Source organism: Carettochelys insculpta, chromosome 10 (genome assembly GCF_033958435.1).
Source record: "Carettochelys insculpta isolate YL-2023 chromosome 10, ASM3395843v1, whole genome shotgun sequence".
Classification (NCBI taxonomy): Eukaryota; Metazoa; Chordata; order Testudines; family Carettochelyidae; genus Carettochelys; species Carettochelys insculpta.
In genome coordinates this window covers 19,443,301-19,464,002 of record NC_134146.1, presented here as the reverse complement: position 1 = coordinate 19,464,002, position 20,702 = coordinate 19,443,301, and the positions used below count along the sequence as shown (strand labels likewise).

General features: G+C 39.0%; 1 protein-coding gene across 1 annotated transcript in view; it reads right to left on the bottom strand.

Annotated features, from left to right (window-relative positions):
* Positions 1-571: 571 nt before the first annotated feature.
* RHBDD1 (rhomboid domain containing 1) overlaps positions 572-20,702 on the bottom strand; it is a 75,263-nt gene continuing 55,132 nt past the window's right edge. The window contains exon 7 of the mRNA XM_075004494.1: positions 572-3,088. Coding sequence (XP_074860595.1) covers positions 2,970-3,088 — 119 coding nt within the window. The 3' untranslated portion in view covers positions 572-2,969. The remainder of the gene's footprint in view (positions 3,089-20,702) is intronic.

Sequence of the window (20,702 nt, the reverse complement as noted above, 5' to 3'; positions counted from 1 at the left end):
TTGACTTCAATGTGAGTCGATACAGACTCTAACGCAGGCAACATATGTCAACTATATTAGCTAATAATGAGCTTTCACTGAATGTACAACTATCCTATCTTCTGTGCTGATCTTTATTTAGACATTAAGATCAAAAAGGAGAAGTGGACAGGCTGAAATGTAGAGAAAAAAATATTGATTTCAATTTCACCATAAGAAAATGTGAAGAAGGCTGTATATTTAACAATCCAGAGTTTTTGCTGACAATATTATCGTCATTTATGAATATTTCATGACAATGGTGCTTACAAAGGCAGTACAACTAATGACAATAAAAAAGACACAGCTCATGAGATTGCCCTGAGCATGTGGAATTTTGTTTCAAGGGAGCACAGGGTACTTCTAGCACTTAGTCACCTTGTGCTAGGATTTCTAAACTAACATTACCAAATACATGCCATAAAATGTGAGGGAAGAAGGCTGGAAATGGTAAATACTTTTCATTTTACTAAAAGTGCTACAAGATAGCCATTCTTTTACCATATATTTTCTGATTATATCAATTTAGCTGTTCTGGTTAAGGATAAAAATATGCACCAATATTCAAATGTGAAATTTTGCTCATTTTGTTATATGATTTAATCAGTGAAGAATTCAAGAAACCATCAGAAAAATTAACTTCTTTAAATACACATGAATATTAGCCATTCTAGTGTGTGGCTAAAATGCACACCATGTACAAAGCATAGACTGCTAACAAGAAAAAGTCTTTACGCTAACTGTGAAATCCTGTAGGTGATCAAGAAAATGGGCATTTAGAATAGTTTTTCCTGTACTAAAAAGAAAATATTGTGCTCAATGGGTATGAACAGGGAACTTACATGTGGCCATACACACATGCACTTTACATATATAGATATATAAATACTTTTAATACATATAAATACACACACAAAATTGCATCACAGCTAACCTTCCTAGTTCTGTGCACTTAAAAAGCTAAACATTTGGCACACACATTTCAGGCTCTTCCATGGCATGAAATGGACAAGAAGGGAAAATGGCAAAGCTGAAGCTCATGGGAAGCAGCCTGTGCAAACAAAGGACAAGGTGCATTGATGAAAACCAGAGAGCATATATGTGTATTTACTGTGCATCAAGGAACATAACCTTCAGCTACTTTACTATTAAAATACATATAGGTATAACAACATATGTAGATTAAAAGTCTGTGGAAAGAAAAAGATGTCAAGATTCCATAAAGCAGAGGTTATTGATCCCGATTTGTCCCTGACAGTAATCTATACAAGAATTTCTCAACCCAACACTAAGTAAAATCAAGGCTCAGCACTGGTAGTAGTTCCATACTGCAGGATGGCAATGAACTGTTTCATAAGGTAATCATTGTTAGAACTGAAAAGAAGAGGCTTCCCTGCCTGAACATTTCATTGTTCAAAATTGTTTTTATTTTGAAAAAACTATTTTTAAGAATGCCAACAGACAAAAAATTAACAGAGCTGATTTTATTAATATTAGCATATTGGCTACTGTGTGTGAACAGTGACATTTTTCTTTATTTTTGTACTTGCACATTTAACTTAAAGACAGTTCTTCACAGTACAAAGGAAAAACTAATGAGCTATCATGGATGTACTAGTGTAGAACAAGAGCACACAATTTTTTGTCCTGAGTAGGCCCTCAGGTAGGACAGCTATTATATGATTAGCTGTGCTGGGGAGCAGGAGGGACAGCTAATGCTGCCAGCAGACCCCAGTAGCCCACAGGCAGCAGGTCTCAGCAGGGCATGGTTTTCTCCTGAACTATTGCTCTAGAAGAATGCTGGCTACATCTTTTTCAGGATGAATCAAGTGCTGGTGCTTACCGTGCTTTCCACATTTCCAAAGAGGCAGAGGTAGTGTGCGTCTTCCTTCTCCCCAACACAGCTCACTTTCTTTTGAGCTATAACCAAAATCCAAAGGGGCCAGCACAGTCCATCAAGAGAAACAGTCTGATTTTTAAAGTTGCATGAAAAAATATTTGCTTGATGGAGTTCCTATTGCCTACCAATATAAACAGGTAAGTCAACAATATATAACAACTTCTCTGACCCCAACTTATGTTCCCTGCCTTGAAAATATTTCAGTTTTGTTTAAATATAATTTGTCCTCCACCTCCTGAAACCAAATGTATATGAAATTACAATAACCACACAAATGGAAGAACTTTAAAGAGCTAATGCTGCAATACTGGGATGATCATATTAGCCACAGGGAGTCTCAAGATCGTGTGAAATGTTACCAATGAATTTTACTGTGCACATATCCCAGGCCAAATGGGATGATTTGAGGCCGTGGTGATCAAAGGCGGTACTGACAACTGGTCAGGATTCATAGGGCTGTATGTAATTTACATATAATTGCAAAATCATGTTGAATCTGTACTAATGCAGGCTCAACTAGGCATAGTCACTGGGAAATGTATGAATACGTATCATTTTACTTACCAATACACAAGATTATTCATCACAGGTTAAAAGAAAAAAAAATTACAAGGCTGATATACAAAATTTTAAAATCAAAGACACATACTAACATAGTATCTGTGTTTTCCTTTTTTTCCTTGATAGATGACGAGAACTAGTTTGTTCATTGAGTCTAACAGCAAACAAAAAACAAGGCATTCCTACGAGTCTTTGTACAAAAATGTCAGAAGTGAACTGCGGCCGTTACAATCATCAGTGCACAAATTTTCTTTCTTATTTAGGATACAGCAAAATGGAGTGCAGCCACATTCTGGCTCTTAGGCACTTATTTTAAGTCTAGATTTTCAGACTTACCTTGCAAAATCCTTGGCATGTTTTGCTGTTGTTAAATTATATAACCAACAGTAAATAGTGCTGAAGCAAAGTAGAAACTTTACATATGAACAGATCTGCAAACATTTTGGCAACTCTGAAGAGCACTTTACATATTTTCATTAATATGGCAATTTCACCATCCCTCATATCTATGAAGTCTCTGTCTTCTCATTTCCTCTTCTGATAGCTGTTCAGAGGGAAACCAAAAACCATAGGGTCGCCTCTCATTGCTATGACTTCCCGCACTAAAACCTGTAAGATAAAATATAAAGCAAATTTAAACCATTTTATCCTGTCTGACTGCAGAATCATACACATCTTATGACTTAAAAAGAGATAAAACTGTGTAGTAAAGTAAGCTTAGCTCTAATCATTACAGATTTTTTGTTTACTATTAATAAAAACATAAAACAATGCTATCAGTTTTGTTATATAGCAAGGTGGCTTTAAGATAGGCAATCAAATAACTAGCAACATATGTCTGAAATAATTTTGCATAACTCATCTTTGATTAATATACTGACTAATAAAGGAGTAAACCAGAATAATAAATTGCAGTGGAAAAAATAATAGTGTCATATGAAAAAAAGAAAATGTTGAACCAAAATAACTGAATGAGAGCAGCAGCTGTCATAACCAAAACCATATGCTCATGAACTGCTTACCAAGTAAAACAAAACAGTGGAAATGCAGCACTTTAAAGACTAAGAAAATGATTTATTCAGTGATGAGCTTTCAGGGGACAGACCCACTTCAGTACTGCCCCCTACTGGACTGAACTAATACCACACAATCAAGTTATAGCAGCTCCTTTCCATGCTAACACTGACCATTATGATTACACTCATATTATTGTCATAACAAAAGACCATTAATCTTCCTGAGGGATTTCTGTACACTTTTAGCTCAATTGCTATATGTGAGAAATCTCTGGCTCAACAGAAAGAAAGCTCTTAGATTGGGTATTTAACAGCTTAGTTGGTCCCAGAATTTCCATATTACTTGATTTCATTATCATCTGTAAAAATATATTTTAAGAAATATGAAATAATTATTGTTTCTCTATGTAGCTAGGTCAGAGATGGACAAAATACAGCCATCATCCAAATCTGGCCTGCCACAATTCTGAGTCACCAATGTCCCGTGGCCCACTAGAACCCTTTGGGCAAGCTCCCTGCCTCTGCACCTCCACATGCCACTACCAGCTTCCATCTGCTGGGGTCAGTGTGTTTATCTCTGCACAGCGCATGCCCCTTGTGGGGAAGGGGTGTCTCCACATGCTGCCCTCACCTCCAGCACAATCCTTGTCGATCCCACTGGCCAGAAACCATGCTTGTGGGCGCAGGAAGCTCAGAGCACCTCCCCCCATCATGGCACACACCATGTAGAGAAACACACGCTGGCCAGCAGCTGGCACTTTGAGTAGTGTACATGGGAATGGCAGGTCGGGAGACTGCCTGAGAGTCCCACTGGGCTGCTGGCAATGAGCTGCCTAGGATAAGCACCTCCCAGTCACAGCCTGGAGAGCCCTATGCCCTCACACATCCCAACTCCCTGTTCCAGATCACAACACACTCCCCTACTGCACCTTTGCCCTAAGTCACAATCCAAATGGTGTGCATTCTTACCCCTGGGTCACAACTCCCTCCCAGATCCTGAACCCCTCCTAAGCCCTTCCCCCAGGTCATAATGCACTCCTTCACCAAACCCCTCCCCCAGGCTCTGCACCCCTCCTGCACCCTAATATCCTCCCCAACCTACTTTCTGCACCCAAACTCCATTCCAGGCCCCACGTCCACTCCTCTAATATCATGGAAAAGTGCAGCCACTGACCATCTGCCAAATTCTTGGAGTGCCCCCCCCCCCCCCCCACAATTATTGCCCACCCCTGCACTAGATAGATTTCCAAAATTTACACTGACAAAGCAGATGAGAAAAAAAAAGCCCTGCTAGTTTTGGGGCAATCCCACTTCATTACTGTTAATTAAAAATGTGTATTTTTAATATGGCAATTATTATGCAGAAAGCTCAGAACGCTACATTTTTCAGCATCCTTGTTTTATACCGTAACACCTAGACTGTTCAGCTATTTAGAAGTCCTGAACAATTACCACAGCACGCTTTATAAGCTTTCAGCTAGTACTACAGTGCAAGATGTGGTGACCCATACCAGATGCACATGTAACTCCATCTTTTATTTGGCAGCAAGCAAATTCAGAAATAAATGACACATGGCAGTTCAGCTACAGACCCCCAGTGAGTAAATTAATCTGAGCAGAAATAGAACACACAGAGGTAGAACAGGCGAAAGGCAACTCTCCTCAGAGAGAAAGAAAGAATCTTCGCCCTCTAAAGATCTCCCCCCCCAACTAATGAACTCACAGAATAAACATTCCAAGTCACATAGTAAGGAAAGCAAGAAAAGATATGAAGACTGTGCCTATGACATCATCTGCCTATATGCTAAGGATCCTTGGGGAGAGGGCAGAGTACAGATTGGCTTCTGAATCTAGCTACATATGTTACTAAGGATAAGAAAGTTAGTTCTAAATGTTGTGGAACAGCTGAGTCAGACTGTATATACATTTACAATATTAGTATATTTTAACTTTTCATCCCAGCATCATGTTTTAATAGTAATAGTGAATATGAAAAACCAAAAAACAAGTATTGTACTATACACAGAGTGGGGCTCATTTTCAGATGTGGGGGTGCTTAGAAATCTTAAATAACAGGGCCTAGTTTGTATAGTACGCTGATGGCCTATTTACAGTGCAATAAGGCATACCTAGTTAATGACCTCTGACTCAGTTATGTTCCATTTAACAGTACGGACAGGACTTTAGTAATGTACTAGTTTATCATTCTATGCAAAGATTGGAAGATCTTGGAGGTTTTTTAACTTCCTTCCAAATAACTCAAACTGTTAGGAAATCCTGCCAAGCCTAACTAGCTGCTCAGGCACCAGTGGTTAGCTATAATAACATGGGAAAGGCACAAAAAAAGTAGAAATAGTTGAAGAATGTTTTAATTCACATTAACATGCAGAAAATCAATTATACTGTGCATTATAATATTTCAGCCTCAACATGTCCTTCCACCACACTGCTACTTCAGATTCAGAAGCACAATACGTTCATATAGAAACAGAACTAAGTCATACTTAAGAAAAGTTGAACACAAATACTGTGAGTTGCCAATTACTCTTTGCCTCACCCATAAACATATTTCAGAACAACATACCACTTTATGAGCTACGTGTTCCTGTATGCGAGGAAATATTGCCACCTTCTTTTTAAATACTTTTCTAAAAGTATTTAAACCCTCCTGTATATCTTCCTGTTATAGTGAAAAGGCCATCTTCACTACCCACAGGCCATGGAATACCATTTAAGTTGTACCTTCCCACATCTGTACCTTCCTGTTAAAATGAGACTGATTGAAAAAAGTTAAGACTTACTACAACATGCCATTTGTGATAAGACCTAAACCCTTTACATTCTGCATCTGTCCCAATTCCTTCCATCACCTTGCCCCATCTTAATAAGACGAGGAAACCAGCAGGTTTCAGTGAATGCAAGCAACTATAAATCTTGGGTGCACTAAGTAATGCGGCAGTCATCCTATAAACACACATATATCAATATTCATTCATGAGAGTGCATCAGCTGGACAGACTGGCCTAAAGAATTCTTTAAAAAACACTTGTAAAAATTGCTAAAATAGCATCAAGTTAATTAAATATTAAAGCCACTGCATATAGGGACAATGTAGTAAAGGCTCTGATCCCAAATGACTGACTGTTCATGGGCACGACCAAAAGCCACACAGAAACCAACTGAAGTCACTGAACCTTTTCATGACAGCAAGGGTCTGGTCACACAATTCATTGTACAATTGGAACTCCAATTGTGTTGCAGCTTTAACTAACTTAATGGTATATTTTTCTACATTATCGTTATTTAAAAAAAAAAACTTTTGCAGTTGCCCTCTTAGTATGTACTAACTAAAAAAAAATTAAGATCTATGATCCTATTTCTAGAACACTCATATTCAGTTTGAGTATCTGGAAAATAAGGCAACTATATGAAAGTTTAAAAAAAAATCTGGGCGCAGTACTCAGAACCTCTTAAATACTAGCCCCGCCCCCACACCATCGCCAAACAAAAAAGAGCTGCTGGGAAAAGTATGCACAATTACTCAGTTATACAGTGACTCAAAATAAAAGGTCTTGAAATAAGCCTTAAAGATGGCTTCAGAAACATCCTCCCAGAAACTGTCCTCTTTGAGGGAATGCCATAGATACACTTTCAAAAACATGAATGCTCTACTTCTAGTCTTATTCAGATAAGACTGTGGTGTCCAATAGGGTCTCCTAACCCTAACCCCAACCCCAACCCGATCAGGTCTCCACATTGAAAATTCTGACATTTGCCTATAGCAAACCAGAAAAAACAGGCATTCATTTTCTGTAGTAATAGTGAGCTGACATGCTAAATGGTAAAGCTCTGCATCTTAATTTATTTATTAGTGAATCTGTTCTAAGCACGAGTATTAGTGACTTTTAAAAGAATCACTAGCGCTCAGACCGTACACAGAGAGGAAAATGTCAGATTTTGGCACTCCACCTCAGATTGTGTGACCAGACCTTTGCTGACCCCTGGTCTACAGCGTGTCTGGCTCTGAGGGAGAGGCAGGGCATTTTTTTGGGGGGCAGGAGGGACAATGTGACATATATGGAAAGAAGATAACCACAAGTGTGGCATTGTTTGAATTTCCATTAGACACCACTGAGATAAGAGATACAGAGCTGACCTAAATGCCCCCCGTACACTCTGGAGGAGATGTGGTTGCTCATGGGCCTTTATTAAGAGATCGTGTGTTTGAGTATGGATGGATATTGCTTGCCCACAGCCTCTTTGGATTAGCTAATTAGGCCTTTTTGATGATGTCAGAGTCATGCAACAACTTCTCAGCTCTGGTCTACACAACAAATATATGTTGACATAACTGTATCACTCAGGGCTGTGGAAAATCAACACCGCTTAGTGACATAATTACACTGACCCGATCCCCAGTGCAGGCAGAGCTATGTTGGTGGACAGCTTCTCCTGTCAACATAGCCACCACCTCTCTGGGAGGTAGAGTATCTGCAATGAAAGGAGAAGACAGAGTCTTCACTAAACGCTACAGTGGCCCAAGTTCATCAGTTAAAATTTTCTCATTTAAGTAAATGAGAAATTCTTTATCTACAGAGGAAATGTTAATGTTAAGACAGGAAAAGAACAAAGGTAAGAAAACCGAGGAGACAGCCACAGAACGAGAAAATTGTGTGGGGGAACACTTGCTGTTGAGGCTAAAGGAAAAAAGTGATTATCCTCAAGTATTTAGCAAATGATTTTGTATCTCAAAATACAAATATTTACTATCATCCAAGGTAATATTTAGAGAAGAATAATTTACATAAAAAGGTGTTTGGAAGCAGGCAAGGTAAAAATCCTTGATGGCTGAACTCTGATGACATTTTTATTAGAAAAAAATCATGCTGATTGTTATTCAAAATTACTTAAATAAAAGAATTAGATATAATGCAGAAAACTAAACCCTTAGGCAAAAATAAAGGTTGCTGGCACTAAAGGATGATATGATTATGTGACATGATCATGTAAATTCAATGAGCCAAACAAAAATATTTAGCCTTGAAGGCAAGATAAATTAAGTATTTAACCACTAGTGATGGTTAACTCCCTGTCCTGAAAACATGATGCCCAATACTATTTTCTACAACCTCTAAGGAGGTAAAAGATGTTATCTTTTATTCAACACTTACTACCACAATATTATTTAAAAAAAAAATCTGGAAACAGCATAGTAAAAAGGCATGTACTCAATCCACTTGGTCCAAAGGCCTGAGGATCAGTTCCTGAGTGGCCCACACCTTCCACAACTCTGTATGACTTCACTGTGATTGCTCATGCTTCCACCGATACAGATCAGGTTCTTAAATGGATACTCCTAGCAATATATAATATTTTATGTTAAAAATAATGACAAGACATAGTAACATTCTAAGCACTTCCTTCTGCCAAAAAAGGAATACACCTCCCGCTGTAATCTTCCACTAAAGGCACAAAAGGAAACAGATACCATTTGGGACACACCATTACAGCAGTAAATGAAACAAATTAACAATTGGTACCTTCCTCCCCTCACAAAATCAAATTTGCTTTCTAGTGACAGCGGGTCCTTCTCTGTAATTCACATAGAAAAGCTTTTTCCCCCCCCTTTGCCTTTCTGACTCTGTTAACTATTGTCATTTAAGTTTTGGCGCTTTTTAAACCCATTCACATGTAGTAACTGATACTGCCCAAAGCTGCACAAGAGCAGTCTATGATACCAGAATGAACCCCAATGAAATGCATCTCAAATATGAATACAAAGTAATGGAAAGCTCTTCACCCAAGCTGAAGTGCCCACAGTATTTGAAACAGATCCCATAAAGTTAAGGGAAGATTTCATAGTTAGGCACTATCATTTGCATACATGGACTAGTTACTAGCAATGAAGGATTAAATATTTCTTCATTGTTTACCTTCTGTCTGCAATAAATCATTGACTATTACCTTATCCATAAAGGATGAGTAAATGAGAAACCTGGAAAAAAAGATAAGACAACAGAAGCCATATATATTTTATATATTATCATCATACAATGCTTTCCAGTTTGTTACAAAAATATGTGCACTTACGTCACCACAGCAACATAACCTTTGAAGGTATTAAAAATTCTGCTGTCTTCAGATACCGAGTAAAAGCTCTAAGAACTAAAGGCAGCCATTACTGCAGGAGCTAACTGCAGGCACCTAAATCAACCAGCAGGAGCATCTACTGTGGGAATCTAAAACCAGATACCTGGCTCATAACAGTTCAATCATCCAACCACATCTAGCTCCAGAAATACCTTGTTCATGAACATCAAATTCTAGTCATAGTGATAACGACAAAAGCACTGCTATTGCTAGCCCAAAAGCAGTTTGAACAATCTAGTTTCCTCTTTTTCAGAGTTCCACAATGTCAGAATGTATTTTGAATGTTCTATTACAAAACTGCTAATCATACTGTAATGCATAACCTAAATGCTCACAAAAACTATGCCATTTCTTTTAAGCACACTGAATTGCTCTTGACAACACTGATTACCTTTACTCTAAAGTAGGCTTACTGGATAGTTACAAAGTTCCATTCTGGACGTAGTAATAAATAATATCACTCCAACCGTATGCAATCCCACTGATCTCACTAGGATTGCATGGAACATATATAGGGTAGCAGTTGGCCCACTGTGACCAAACCAGTACACCAGTCTACCTCTGGACTATCATAATTTTGGAAGAACACTTTGTATTGCATTTCATAAGCAAGTAAGTGGGGTGTCCAGAAAATAACTGGATTGGGGATCTTTCCATTGCCTCAAAGTTGAATGGATGATTGAAGTAAATTAAGAGCTGACACAGTTTGATTTGAAATATTACCTTCATATTTACCCAGCAGATGGCACCAGAGCCATACAATCAACATATACAAGGAAACTAGGACAAACCCTAGACAACAAAGCATTCCGCATAGTAAGCAGAATTAGGGTTATTTTGAAACAGATGGGCTCTACAGAAGCTGCTGCACTCAATATTATAGAGTTGTTTATTGTCTGACTGGATAGAAACCCAGGGATTATTCACAAGCATCTAGCAGTTTCTATGTCACATCAGGTTTCATGTGAAGCAGCATGAAGTTAATGCCCATTGGAATACATTGCATATATATACACATGTAAGAACTGATCCAGTCCTGAATTCAACTGTTGCCTGTACTTTGTAACCCAGTCTTTATTCTGGAAAGATCAGCATCATAACCAATATTCTAACTCTAATGTAGATCAGTTAGCTAACAGTCCCAATCCACCGGACTAAATTGAGGAGTCCTGTTTTGTTTTGTATTTTTAAATCCTTGTATTTGGTAAAAAACAGTATACATACAGTAACATTCAAGTAACAAAATACATCCTGAGCATAAAAAACTGTCCTTGGAATTCTTGCATGGCAGAGTCAAGGACTTAACAGGAACATCATGTTTAAAAGGAGTTAAAAGCCAGTTATCCATCTACTGCAGGTAGATATAAGCCATGGGTCTGCAACCAAAATAGGGAGAAGAGCCATTTTTTCAAATGTTGTTACAAAATCAATACTTCAAGAGCCGCAATTCATGTGAATATGAAACAATCCTTAATAAATAATGTCAAACCATACTTTTTGTCACCCCTATTTTACTAACAGTGCACACACAATAATTTGTAATGTGATCCATACGAACCCTTTTCTGAGTGCTAGTAAGCTCCAAGGTCAGTCCTATCTAACAGCAATGAATACCAGAAATTAACTGGCAATCCAAAGGGGGTCAATTTAGGAGCATACAGTATAGCAGGGGTCAGCAAACTTTTTTATGTCGGGCCCCACTTTTTATCCCTGCAGTTAGCAGGGCCCCTCCCCAGGCTTGTCAAATGTCTCAGAAGCAAGTGTCGGTCTCCCGTAAATTCTGCACCATGCTCCCATGACAATGAAGGGGATGAGGAAGGGAGCCAGCACAGGCCACTGGGTGGGGGGGTGGAGCTGATTGCACTGTGCACAGTTATGAAATTTCATGCCCTGTCTCGTACTTAGAGCAGGAGTCTCGTCAAGAATGAATGAGGTGAATTATTCTTCCAGCATTTCATTGGTTCAACTTAAGCAGAAGTCCATAAATGGCACACTAAGACTGAGTGTGGCTTTCAAAGCACGCTGGCAGCAAAACAGAGTTAGCAGAGGTTCATTTTTCAGACACAGGTTTACAGTGCGTGGGAGGCCTGGCCCTCTCTCAGCCTTAGTTGCCTGTGAAATAGGTTTAATAAATAATTTCTGTCTCACAGAGATATTGGGAGAATGAACCAAACTTATTTGGTTGATCCCCACCAGCAACCTATGGCAAATGTGCTTTTGAAGCATCCTAGCTGCTGGGACCCACAGCCCCTGGTATGAAGGGAAGCTGATAGCCCATCAGTGATGGGCAGACCCTGAGACTTAGATCATCACAGACCTAGGGAAGTAGGTGGAAGAGAATCCAATAACCCGCAGTGAATGTGAGCACCCTTTTGCCATCCAAGCTGAACACTTTTTTTTCTTCCCTCTTGCTCTGAAGTCTGTAGCTCAGGAAAATCTCAGTATTAATTAATTTGAGCACCATGTCCAAAACCTTGACAGCACCTATGCAGCAATCAGGCCAAGGCAGCACTATCTGCTAATGTAGCAATGCAGCCTCCCTGGGAGCTGTCTCTCCCCAACCCTGGACTGGCTGGCTCCATTCATAGCTGAGCTGCAAGCATGCTGCCTTCATGGGCTGAGCAACCAGCCTGAACACACCCCCACAAGGAGAGTGCTTACCTTGCCAGTGAGTGGCAATGCCTGGGCTGACTGGCCAGCTGCAAACATGCTGCCAGCTGGAGGGGCTGAGCTCCCAGCCTGAACCACTACCCGCACAGATCTTATTTCCCTAACAAAAAGGGAAGAGGGAACCCTCCTACTATCTCCTAGCACAGCTCTGCTCCTGCCCACTCCTCTTCTGATTTTGCTCCGTCAGCTAGCTGGAATTTGAGCACAGCCAAACACAATCGGGGCAGGGGGGGGAGTTCCAGGACTGCAGAAAGAGTTTGTAGGCATGAGCAAAATCCCAGACATTTTCAGCTTTTGTAAAAACCCGGCTGGACAAAGAGTTAACCAGATGTTAAGCTTTATTCCAGCATCTGGAGCCACAGAGGAGTCAGTGCTCAGAGCTGCAAGTGACTCCTCAAAGAGCCACGTGCAGCTCCAGAGCTGCAGGTTGCTGACCCTGGGATAGGCAATTAAATCTGCACTTTACTCCTGTATATTACAAGCATGAACACAATAGCAAGGCTTAGAGTAACAGAGTATCAGCTGAAAATACTTTTTGAAAAAATCTGAAGAAAAATGGACTTTGTACATGGTAAACGCTTTCGTGAGGTTCTACTAGAGACATATTACAAGTTGCAAGAGCAGGACCTAAATTATACAGGTTACTTTTTGGTTTTGTGTACAGGCAGACTGCATGAGGGGGAAGTGGATTAATTATTTAACACAGTGGATGATTCAGAATACCTTAAGCCCCTCAGTGTCCATTTCTTGGTCAGACTTCTTGTGTTCATTTCATAACTTTTCACCAGTGGTTTTTTCACCCATTTTTATTTTACATTGCTGTCCCTCAAATGGCCCAACTAAACAGTTTTAAAAATATAGCTCAGGGTAGGCAAAAGAGAACACTAGGAAGGAAACAACTGCAAAAATTAATAGTGAGAACAACAACACTTTTATATTTCATTATGGTATTTGGGTGGGGAAGGAAAACATTCGAAGAGGGAGACAGAAGAGCTGATTCTAGGAAGAATCCTGAGAAGAATATTGTTTCATTGATTAGCGTAGGGCTTGGAATTTTACCCAGGCTTCTCAACAGAAGAGTTTTGACACTGACTTCAACATGGCCCAGGTTTCACCCTGTATCTTAGCTAAAGAACTCTTGCCATGAATTCTGGACAGTAAGAACAGCCTATTGAAAGCCCTATCTGAGGAGACAGTAGCAGCACATGACAGGATATCTAAGAAAGCCCTGGTTTATTGCTGACAAAGGTATTTCCAATTCAGCATTTATGGCATAACTATTTCCAGCTATCCCTAGTGGAGTCTCAACCAGGATCATGACACTTCAGTCCACTGCTGTCGAATGTACATGAAAGAAGGAACACGTGGTTATGATGTTAGACAAGGAATGAGCAGCAGCAGCAGGCAAACCCACAAGATACAAATATACTCTTTTCATACAAATATCCTTAAACGAGAAAAGAAACCTGAAGAAAGTGATCTACAAGCAGAATGCTTTCTTAAGAGACAGTTTGTCCACTAGTGCCAAGCAGATTTTAATGGTGTATAAAATACCTTTTAAAGAAACACAGTATTTGTTATGGAAACAGCAAACCATATTTTACAGTCTAATTTAACATCCAAATCATCATAAAGAGTTGTAAAACTGTAGAAATGAAATACAATAACTGTACAGTAAAACCCTGAGTTACACTGGGCTTGCATTCATGCAACTCCCACATAACTCAAATTTTCACACAAGTCGGGGTGAGGAGCTGGGGACCAGGCTGCCACTTGGTTCCAAGCTCCCTGCCGCTTCCAGGACCTGGTTTCCTGGCTGCTTCTCCCTGCCTTCCCCCCACCTGCACAGCTGTCAGCCTGACAGCAATGCTGCTGGGGGAAGGCAGGGAGAAGGATCCCTTAGCCTGCCTAGCGGCCCATAGAGCAGCTCATTAAAGTGAGTTATGTGCAACTTGAAGCCGCGTATTTTGGAGGGTAGCTGTATGCAAATCTAATGGAGAGATTTGCTGAAGTGCTCCGTGTTAGTCCATCTACGCTCCCATTCAAGTAAACAGAAGTTTTAATGCATTTGGAAATATTGTCTTAGGTTTCCAATGTGATGAACTCTTAGGCAGCTCATAGATCCATAGACGAGTGGTTCTCAATCTTTTCACTAGTGTGGACCACCAATCACCCCCAAAACTGTTTGCAGACCCCCAACTGTCCCCCCAAAACTGTTCAGGAACCCCCATTAAAGCCAATTCTAGCCACTATGTGCACTTTTATTAAATGAAAAAAGAAAATCACAAAATAGAATTTTGGACAGCAATTAATAACATTATTGGACGATATTTAATTTAAAAATATTTCTTGTAACTTTGCAACTTATTTAAAGATTATTTTCTATGATCATTTTTATATTTTTCTTCTACACACTCCCTGAAATACCATCGCAGACCCCAAGTGGGACCCCTTAAATTGATTTTATAAAACCCTTAGATTGATTTTATAGAAATTCAAGGAGTTTGTAAAAACTGGAAAAATAATGTCCCATTTTTAAAGGTCTGAGTAACTAATAGTTTGAGAAATATTTGATGAATTATCAAAACTTTCAACTCATGCTTGGCTTTCATTTACTCCAGATGACATAGACTGTATTTCTTCCATAATGACATAGTTTGGTCTGTTAATTATACTGCAATTCAAGAAGTTATTTGATGTTTTTGAAGTTCACAGATTGCTCCTGCACATGGTACAGATCATAAATAATGTTTTACACAGCAGTCTCTGTAGCATATACTTGGTTTGGCTTATTTTTCCCAACATAAAACATCAACATTTAAGTAGTTTTAGTGTAATAACCTCAGGGAGTCTCTCATATTATGAACATTTGCAAACAATTTTTAATGAAAATCTACCCATTTCTAGTGCACAAAGTATGAAGAGGAAAGTTGAAAACAAAGCATGCAAACTAAGGGCCAGAATTTCAGACCCTCCTGCCATTGAGGCAGTGCAGAGAGGGCATAAGGCCAGATTAACTAGCTATCTGATGATTCTTCCAGTGCAGGGAGAATGCCCAAGGGACGTAAAGGCTCTGCCTCTTTCCCTTTTCCCAGCTACCCTGTACAAAGCAGCATGTTTCAGGGGAGTAGTGGGCTCTACTGCACACTCATGATCCATGTTTACCAGAATGCCATTTGGTGTATTAGGCAGATAAGTGTAATTCACAGACTGAGAGCCAAATGGCCCAAGAATTGGAAAGCCACAAAAGCAATAAAAATAACCTTTTTTTCCTTCCCAACTTCACTCTTGTTTTGTGTAAAGATGTACCATATGAAATGATATGGCCCTTATAATTTAGAATAGTATTACCCTGCCTGGCTACTATTGCTTCTACCTAGTTCACAGAGTATCACTTCCAGCAATCTGTGCTCCCATTTCCAACATTCTACATGAAATTTCTACACTTTAAGAGTATGAAACAGCTTTGTCATGCTTTGGCACACTTGCATACATTCAAACACTCACAAATTCTTCTTCCTGGAAACAATGTCTACAGACATACTCGGAAGACTGGAAGATGACACACACTGATGCAAAGGAGAAAAGCCTACCTAAATAGTGAACTATATTTTGGAATGTCTGACAGATGACAACTCAAGTTGGCAGAAAATTCATCACAGACTAAGGAAAAAGTCAGAAAAGGTAACGTAGCATGTTCAAATATAGCTAGATACTTAAATAGAAAATAAGTGAGAAATACTCAACAAAGAACACATTTAAAAAGTGAAAGAAAAAAATCCAGAACATTCAAAACATTTGAAAGTAAGTATCTTAATGATTATTGCTTTGTGGAAGGGATACATAGGGATGAATATTTCTCCCATACAATCCCTCACATTGGGTTTAGGATTTTGCTAGCACACAGGCTTCTGGAGTTTTATTTACAAAAACATACAGAAGACAGCTCATCCATCATGGTTTTTTTGAGCATTCTGATTGTGTGGATCTCTGCTTTTGTAATGTCTGTTCCCTTATATACGCTAGGTCAAAATCCAGGGGAAAACATCCCTAAAATATCTCTGTGTAAATTAGTATTGTCTGTTTTGAGAAAAGATCTATGCAGGTTTTATTAATCATAACTGGAAAACTGTATTAACTAGATGATAATTTAGAGACCATTTGTGTTGTTCATAGCCTGCAGTTTAAGTAAGCTGTTGTCCTTCCCCAATAAACGCAAAGATGAGAGCATAAGCTATTCAGCCACCAGCTGAACATACAATTGCATAGAAGAATGGACCAAGCACCCCTCTCAGAGCTGCAATATGATCAAGGTCTATAATGACCTTCTCTTTATCCAAAGGTGGTAAGCATCGAGTGAAAGTTTCATCACTATTAGTAACAGCACATTTATGTGAAGTTAGTATCTTTGGACTTCTTACACTATAACTCATATAAATAAATCCTCTTTCTAGGGCAAACTGAACCCATATAAATTGCATATGAAGGAAGAATAGGTGGTTTCTCCTGGTAGACTCAGGAAATTCACCACCACAACTTGGAATTCAAGACATATTGAATTGAATGGAAGACAGGGACTGACTATTGTTCTGTTAAGACGACAATAACAATAATGCTGCTCTGCAGACAAGTAATGCAGAACATCCACAAGAATGTAAATATCTGAGATCTGAAAGTAGATATTTTTGGAAGGGAGAACAGTTTCTGGAGGAGGACTGAATGCCTAGAAGGGAAAGAGTTCTATCTCTTTGTAAAATCCTTGTGGAGACAAGGCACGGTAGGCTTTTATGTCAATATAGTGAGTCAAGATAAGGTTGGAGTTACACATTTTACCTCAGCAAGATACACTGAGAATAAAGTGTATTGAATGTCTTTTCTCCACAGGGTTTTACACTGAAACAACTATCTCAAAATAAAAAAATCACTCTCCCCTCCACCCTCTGCCAGTAAAGACACAGCCTAAATTAAAGACAGCATGTGGCAGGTTGCAAAAACGTCCAAATGGGGTGGGAAAGAGAATGAGACAACAAAATATATATGATATAATAGAGAACCTTCTCTCAGTATACTGAAGACTCCTGTTACTCCCTGTCTGAGCAACAGAGGGGACCAGTTTTTTCTCCATGTTCCCATGAGAGAAATCCCTAAAAGGGGATATTGAAGGGCTTGGGAGGCAGTATAGGAATGACATTAAACAGAAAAGGCTTTTGCCATCACCCATCAATCTGCAGAATAAATGAAATATGGCTCCCCAAAGAACAGTAAGAGAGAGAGATTTGCCAGAAGAAATGGTAAAAGGCTCTCATGCAGCCCGTCAAACATGCTGCTGGGCCAGAAGGTATAGAGGAGGCTGCCTAATATAGCTGTCTTCCCCTGCACCTGCCAAAACACACAGAACTAGCAGTAGAACTCTGGGATAAAGTCCAAACCAGAGCAGTCCGCTTCCAACACCAAAAAAGTGCAACACTCTTTCTAGAAGAGGCTATGGTTATAGACAACATTATTTTCCACATTCTCTCAAAAAGATTTAGGAATTTAACATAACTTCTAGATAAAAGAATCATTTAAAGAAATACTGGATTTAAACTAGTTCATAGATCATGTAAAGCAGACAAAATGACTACAATGACTTTGGAAACTGTTATTTTACTTAGGATTTATTCAGCAGAAATTAGTCAGGACATAATTCTGATGAACAACCTCCTATAAATATTAGATGAGGTTTAAAGCTCTTTCCGTTACTATCAACAGTTATCCTCATGACTGCTACAAATCTGTAAACTAAGTATTTTTATAGTCTACCAGTACATATAATTGCCAAGACAACTGACTCTGTATCTTCCACCATTTGTTCTATCACACATGTGCTTTGTATTTAGTTATGGGGACATTCCATTTAATGAACACAAAACTAACCCATTTTTCTTAGAAAATATCTAGAGCTATTGCCAGTGTTGTAGAATTACTGTTTTCCATTAGTAAAATATATTTTGTTTTATGATAAATACTGGTGAAGAACATGTCATTTGTTTTGCAGAACAAACATTTTTAGGACACTGTTTATGTAATTGTTACTGAATTCTAGTCTTCATTTAGCTACAGCTTGACAACTATCACAATTACAAAATCAATCATCTACTAAATAAGAAATGTACCATTACCCATTTTTAACATTAAAGGCTTGCAAACATTAAAAATCTGAATAAATATGTTAAGTTATATAGTTGTAAAATAAATTTAGATAGCGATAAACATACAGACTGGGTGGGTATTAGCTGTTTGGTTGTGCTGCCAAGAGTTCCCAGGGAGAGAAACCCCACTGACCCAAAATGTTCTGCACCACTGAAGACTCATTACTGTGTGCAAATGTCGCCTTAGGCCTGGGGTCAGAATCCAAAACAACAAAAAGACCCATATTTTTCCCCTAATTTGGTAAAATCTCAGTAATTCAAGAGCTGCAATGCATGTGAATATGAGATGGTCCTTAATAAATAGCATGAAACCATACTTTTTGTAACATCTATTTTAAGAACAGCACATCCACAATAATTTGTAATGAGACATATGTTTGCTGCAGGACATTCACAAAGTTTTTACGTATTCTATTTCCTCACACTTTGTGTGTGTGTTTGTACTACTATCTTCTGACTTTTACTTCTGAACCAATGCTAATTATGTCAATTTTATTTCCATTTAACTTCAGTTTTCCTTCTTAAAATGTGCATTGCCCTTCAGAGAAGGAATGCCTCAAGCTTCCTTTTCCTTTTCAAAATCAAGACTTTATTAGCAACATGATCAAAACACAGATACAGTATCATATCCCACAATGTACTGCACATATTAAAGGGGGAGTTATTCAATGTTTCGAGACCACATATTGTTTGTCATTTAGATTTGAGTTGTTCATTGTTGGGCTTTTAGACGTTCACGACTTATTGGAAATAATCAGGAGGATTTTTTTTTTAAACTTTGCAATTATAGTGTTAGGAACCACAAAGAGTCCTTAAAGAGCCGCATGCAGCTCTGGAGCTGCAGGTTGCAGACCCCCGGCTTAGGCGGTGAGATAAGGTGTTTGTTAATCCCTGTAGGTGCACTGATGAAATGGTGATCTGGTGCCAAATGCATTAATTCCAGAAGTTGATTGCTTCAGTGTATATTTGGGCAGACTCTGCAGCTCCCAATTTGTTTAATAAAATACTGTAGACATGCTCACTAGCATACTTGGGAATGTGCAATACAGATGAAAAGTGGGAACTTCCTTTTAAGTTTCATGCACTGCATGAAGCTTGAGAAGGTTGATGTTTGGATCCTTTCCCAGATCAGATGTTTTAGCTACCTTGTTAGCCAGGTGAGTTCTTCAGCCTGGGAGGGAGGCATTCATAATGATTATGTGGTGGTTTTATGGTGGTGCAGGCATGAACGGAACTGCTACTTAAAGAGTCTCTTTGATTTCCCCCCAGATTAGTGACTGAAGATATTCAGAGAAAACAAAACTCATTTATCCAGGGTCACTCCCCTTGCAGGATAGACATCTACAATTGTGAGGAAGATATGATAGATGAAGCTTTCTGCAAAGGTGTAGGGGGAGTTGGCCATGTAGCCTAAACGGACCAAACCAGCCTGCATTATCATCTGGGGTGAAGTTGAGCAATGAGATCTCTCTGAAGGAGGAAGCTATCCAGCAGTAAGCGCACTTTGGCCAAAACTGAGTTCAAATTCACTTTGATAAATTGTATAAGTTGGTGGAAGAGTGTTAAAGTGAATTCTTCTAGATTTATCTGAATTCCAAAAGAATGGCAAAGGTCAAGTGTACAGATGACCACCATCTGAAATTTTAGATATGACCAGCTCCTGAACCATCAATCACTGAAGTAAGGAAATACCAGGTGACCTTGGTGATGCAGATATGCCATGACCACATAAAGTATCTTTGTGAAAACTCACTGCCATCAAGAGGCTGAAGGCATATTGAAAAAAAAGAGCAGGAATCTCCTGCATCATGGCAAAAGTAGGTATCTGTCAAAGCAAAGGCCACAACCCTTTCACCTGGGTTTAGGAAGGATATAATTAAGGCCAAAGTCATCATCCAGAATTTTGTATTATGTATGAAGATGTTCAGCTGCCTGAGGTCCAGGCAGGGTCTGAAGCCTCCCCTTACCTTCTTTTTGGAACCAAGGAAATATCAAGACTAAAAATCCTTGTCCATGTTAAGAAGGAACAAGGTGTATTATTCCTAGCTCAGTGAGGGATCCACTAGCTGACCTCTACATCCCATATGAAACTTGTTCCTGAAGAGGGATGAGAAGTGGGAGTTTTGGAGGGGTAGCAAGGAATTCTATGGAATAGGCAGTCAAGATGATGTCTAGGACCCATTTGTCCTCTGTCAT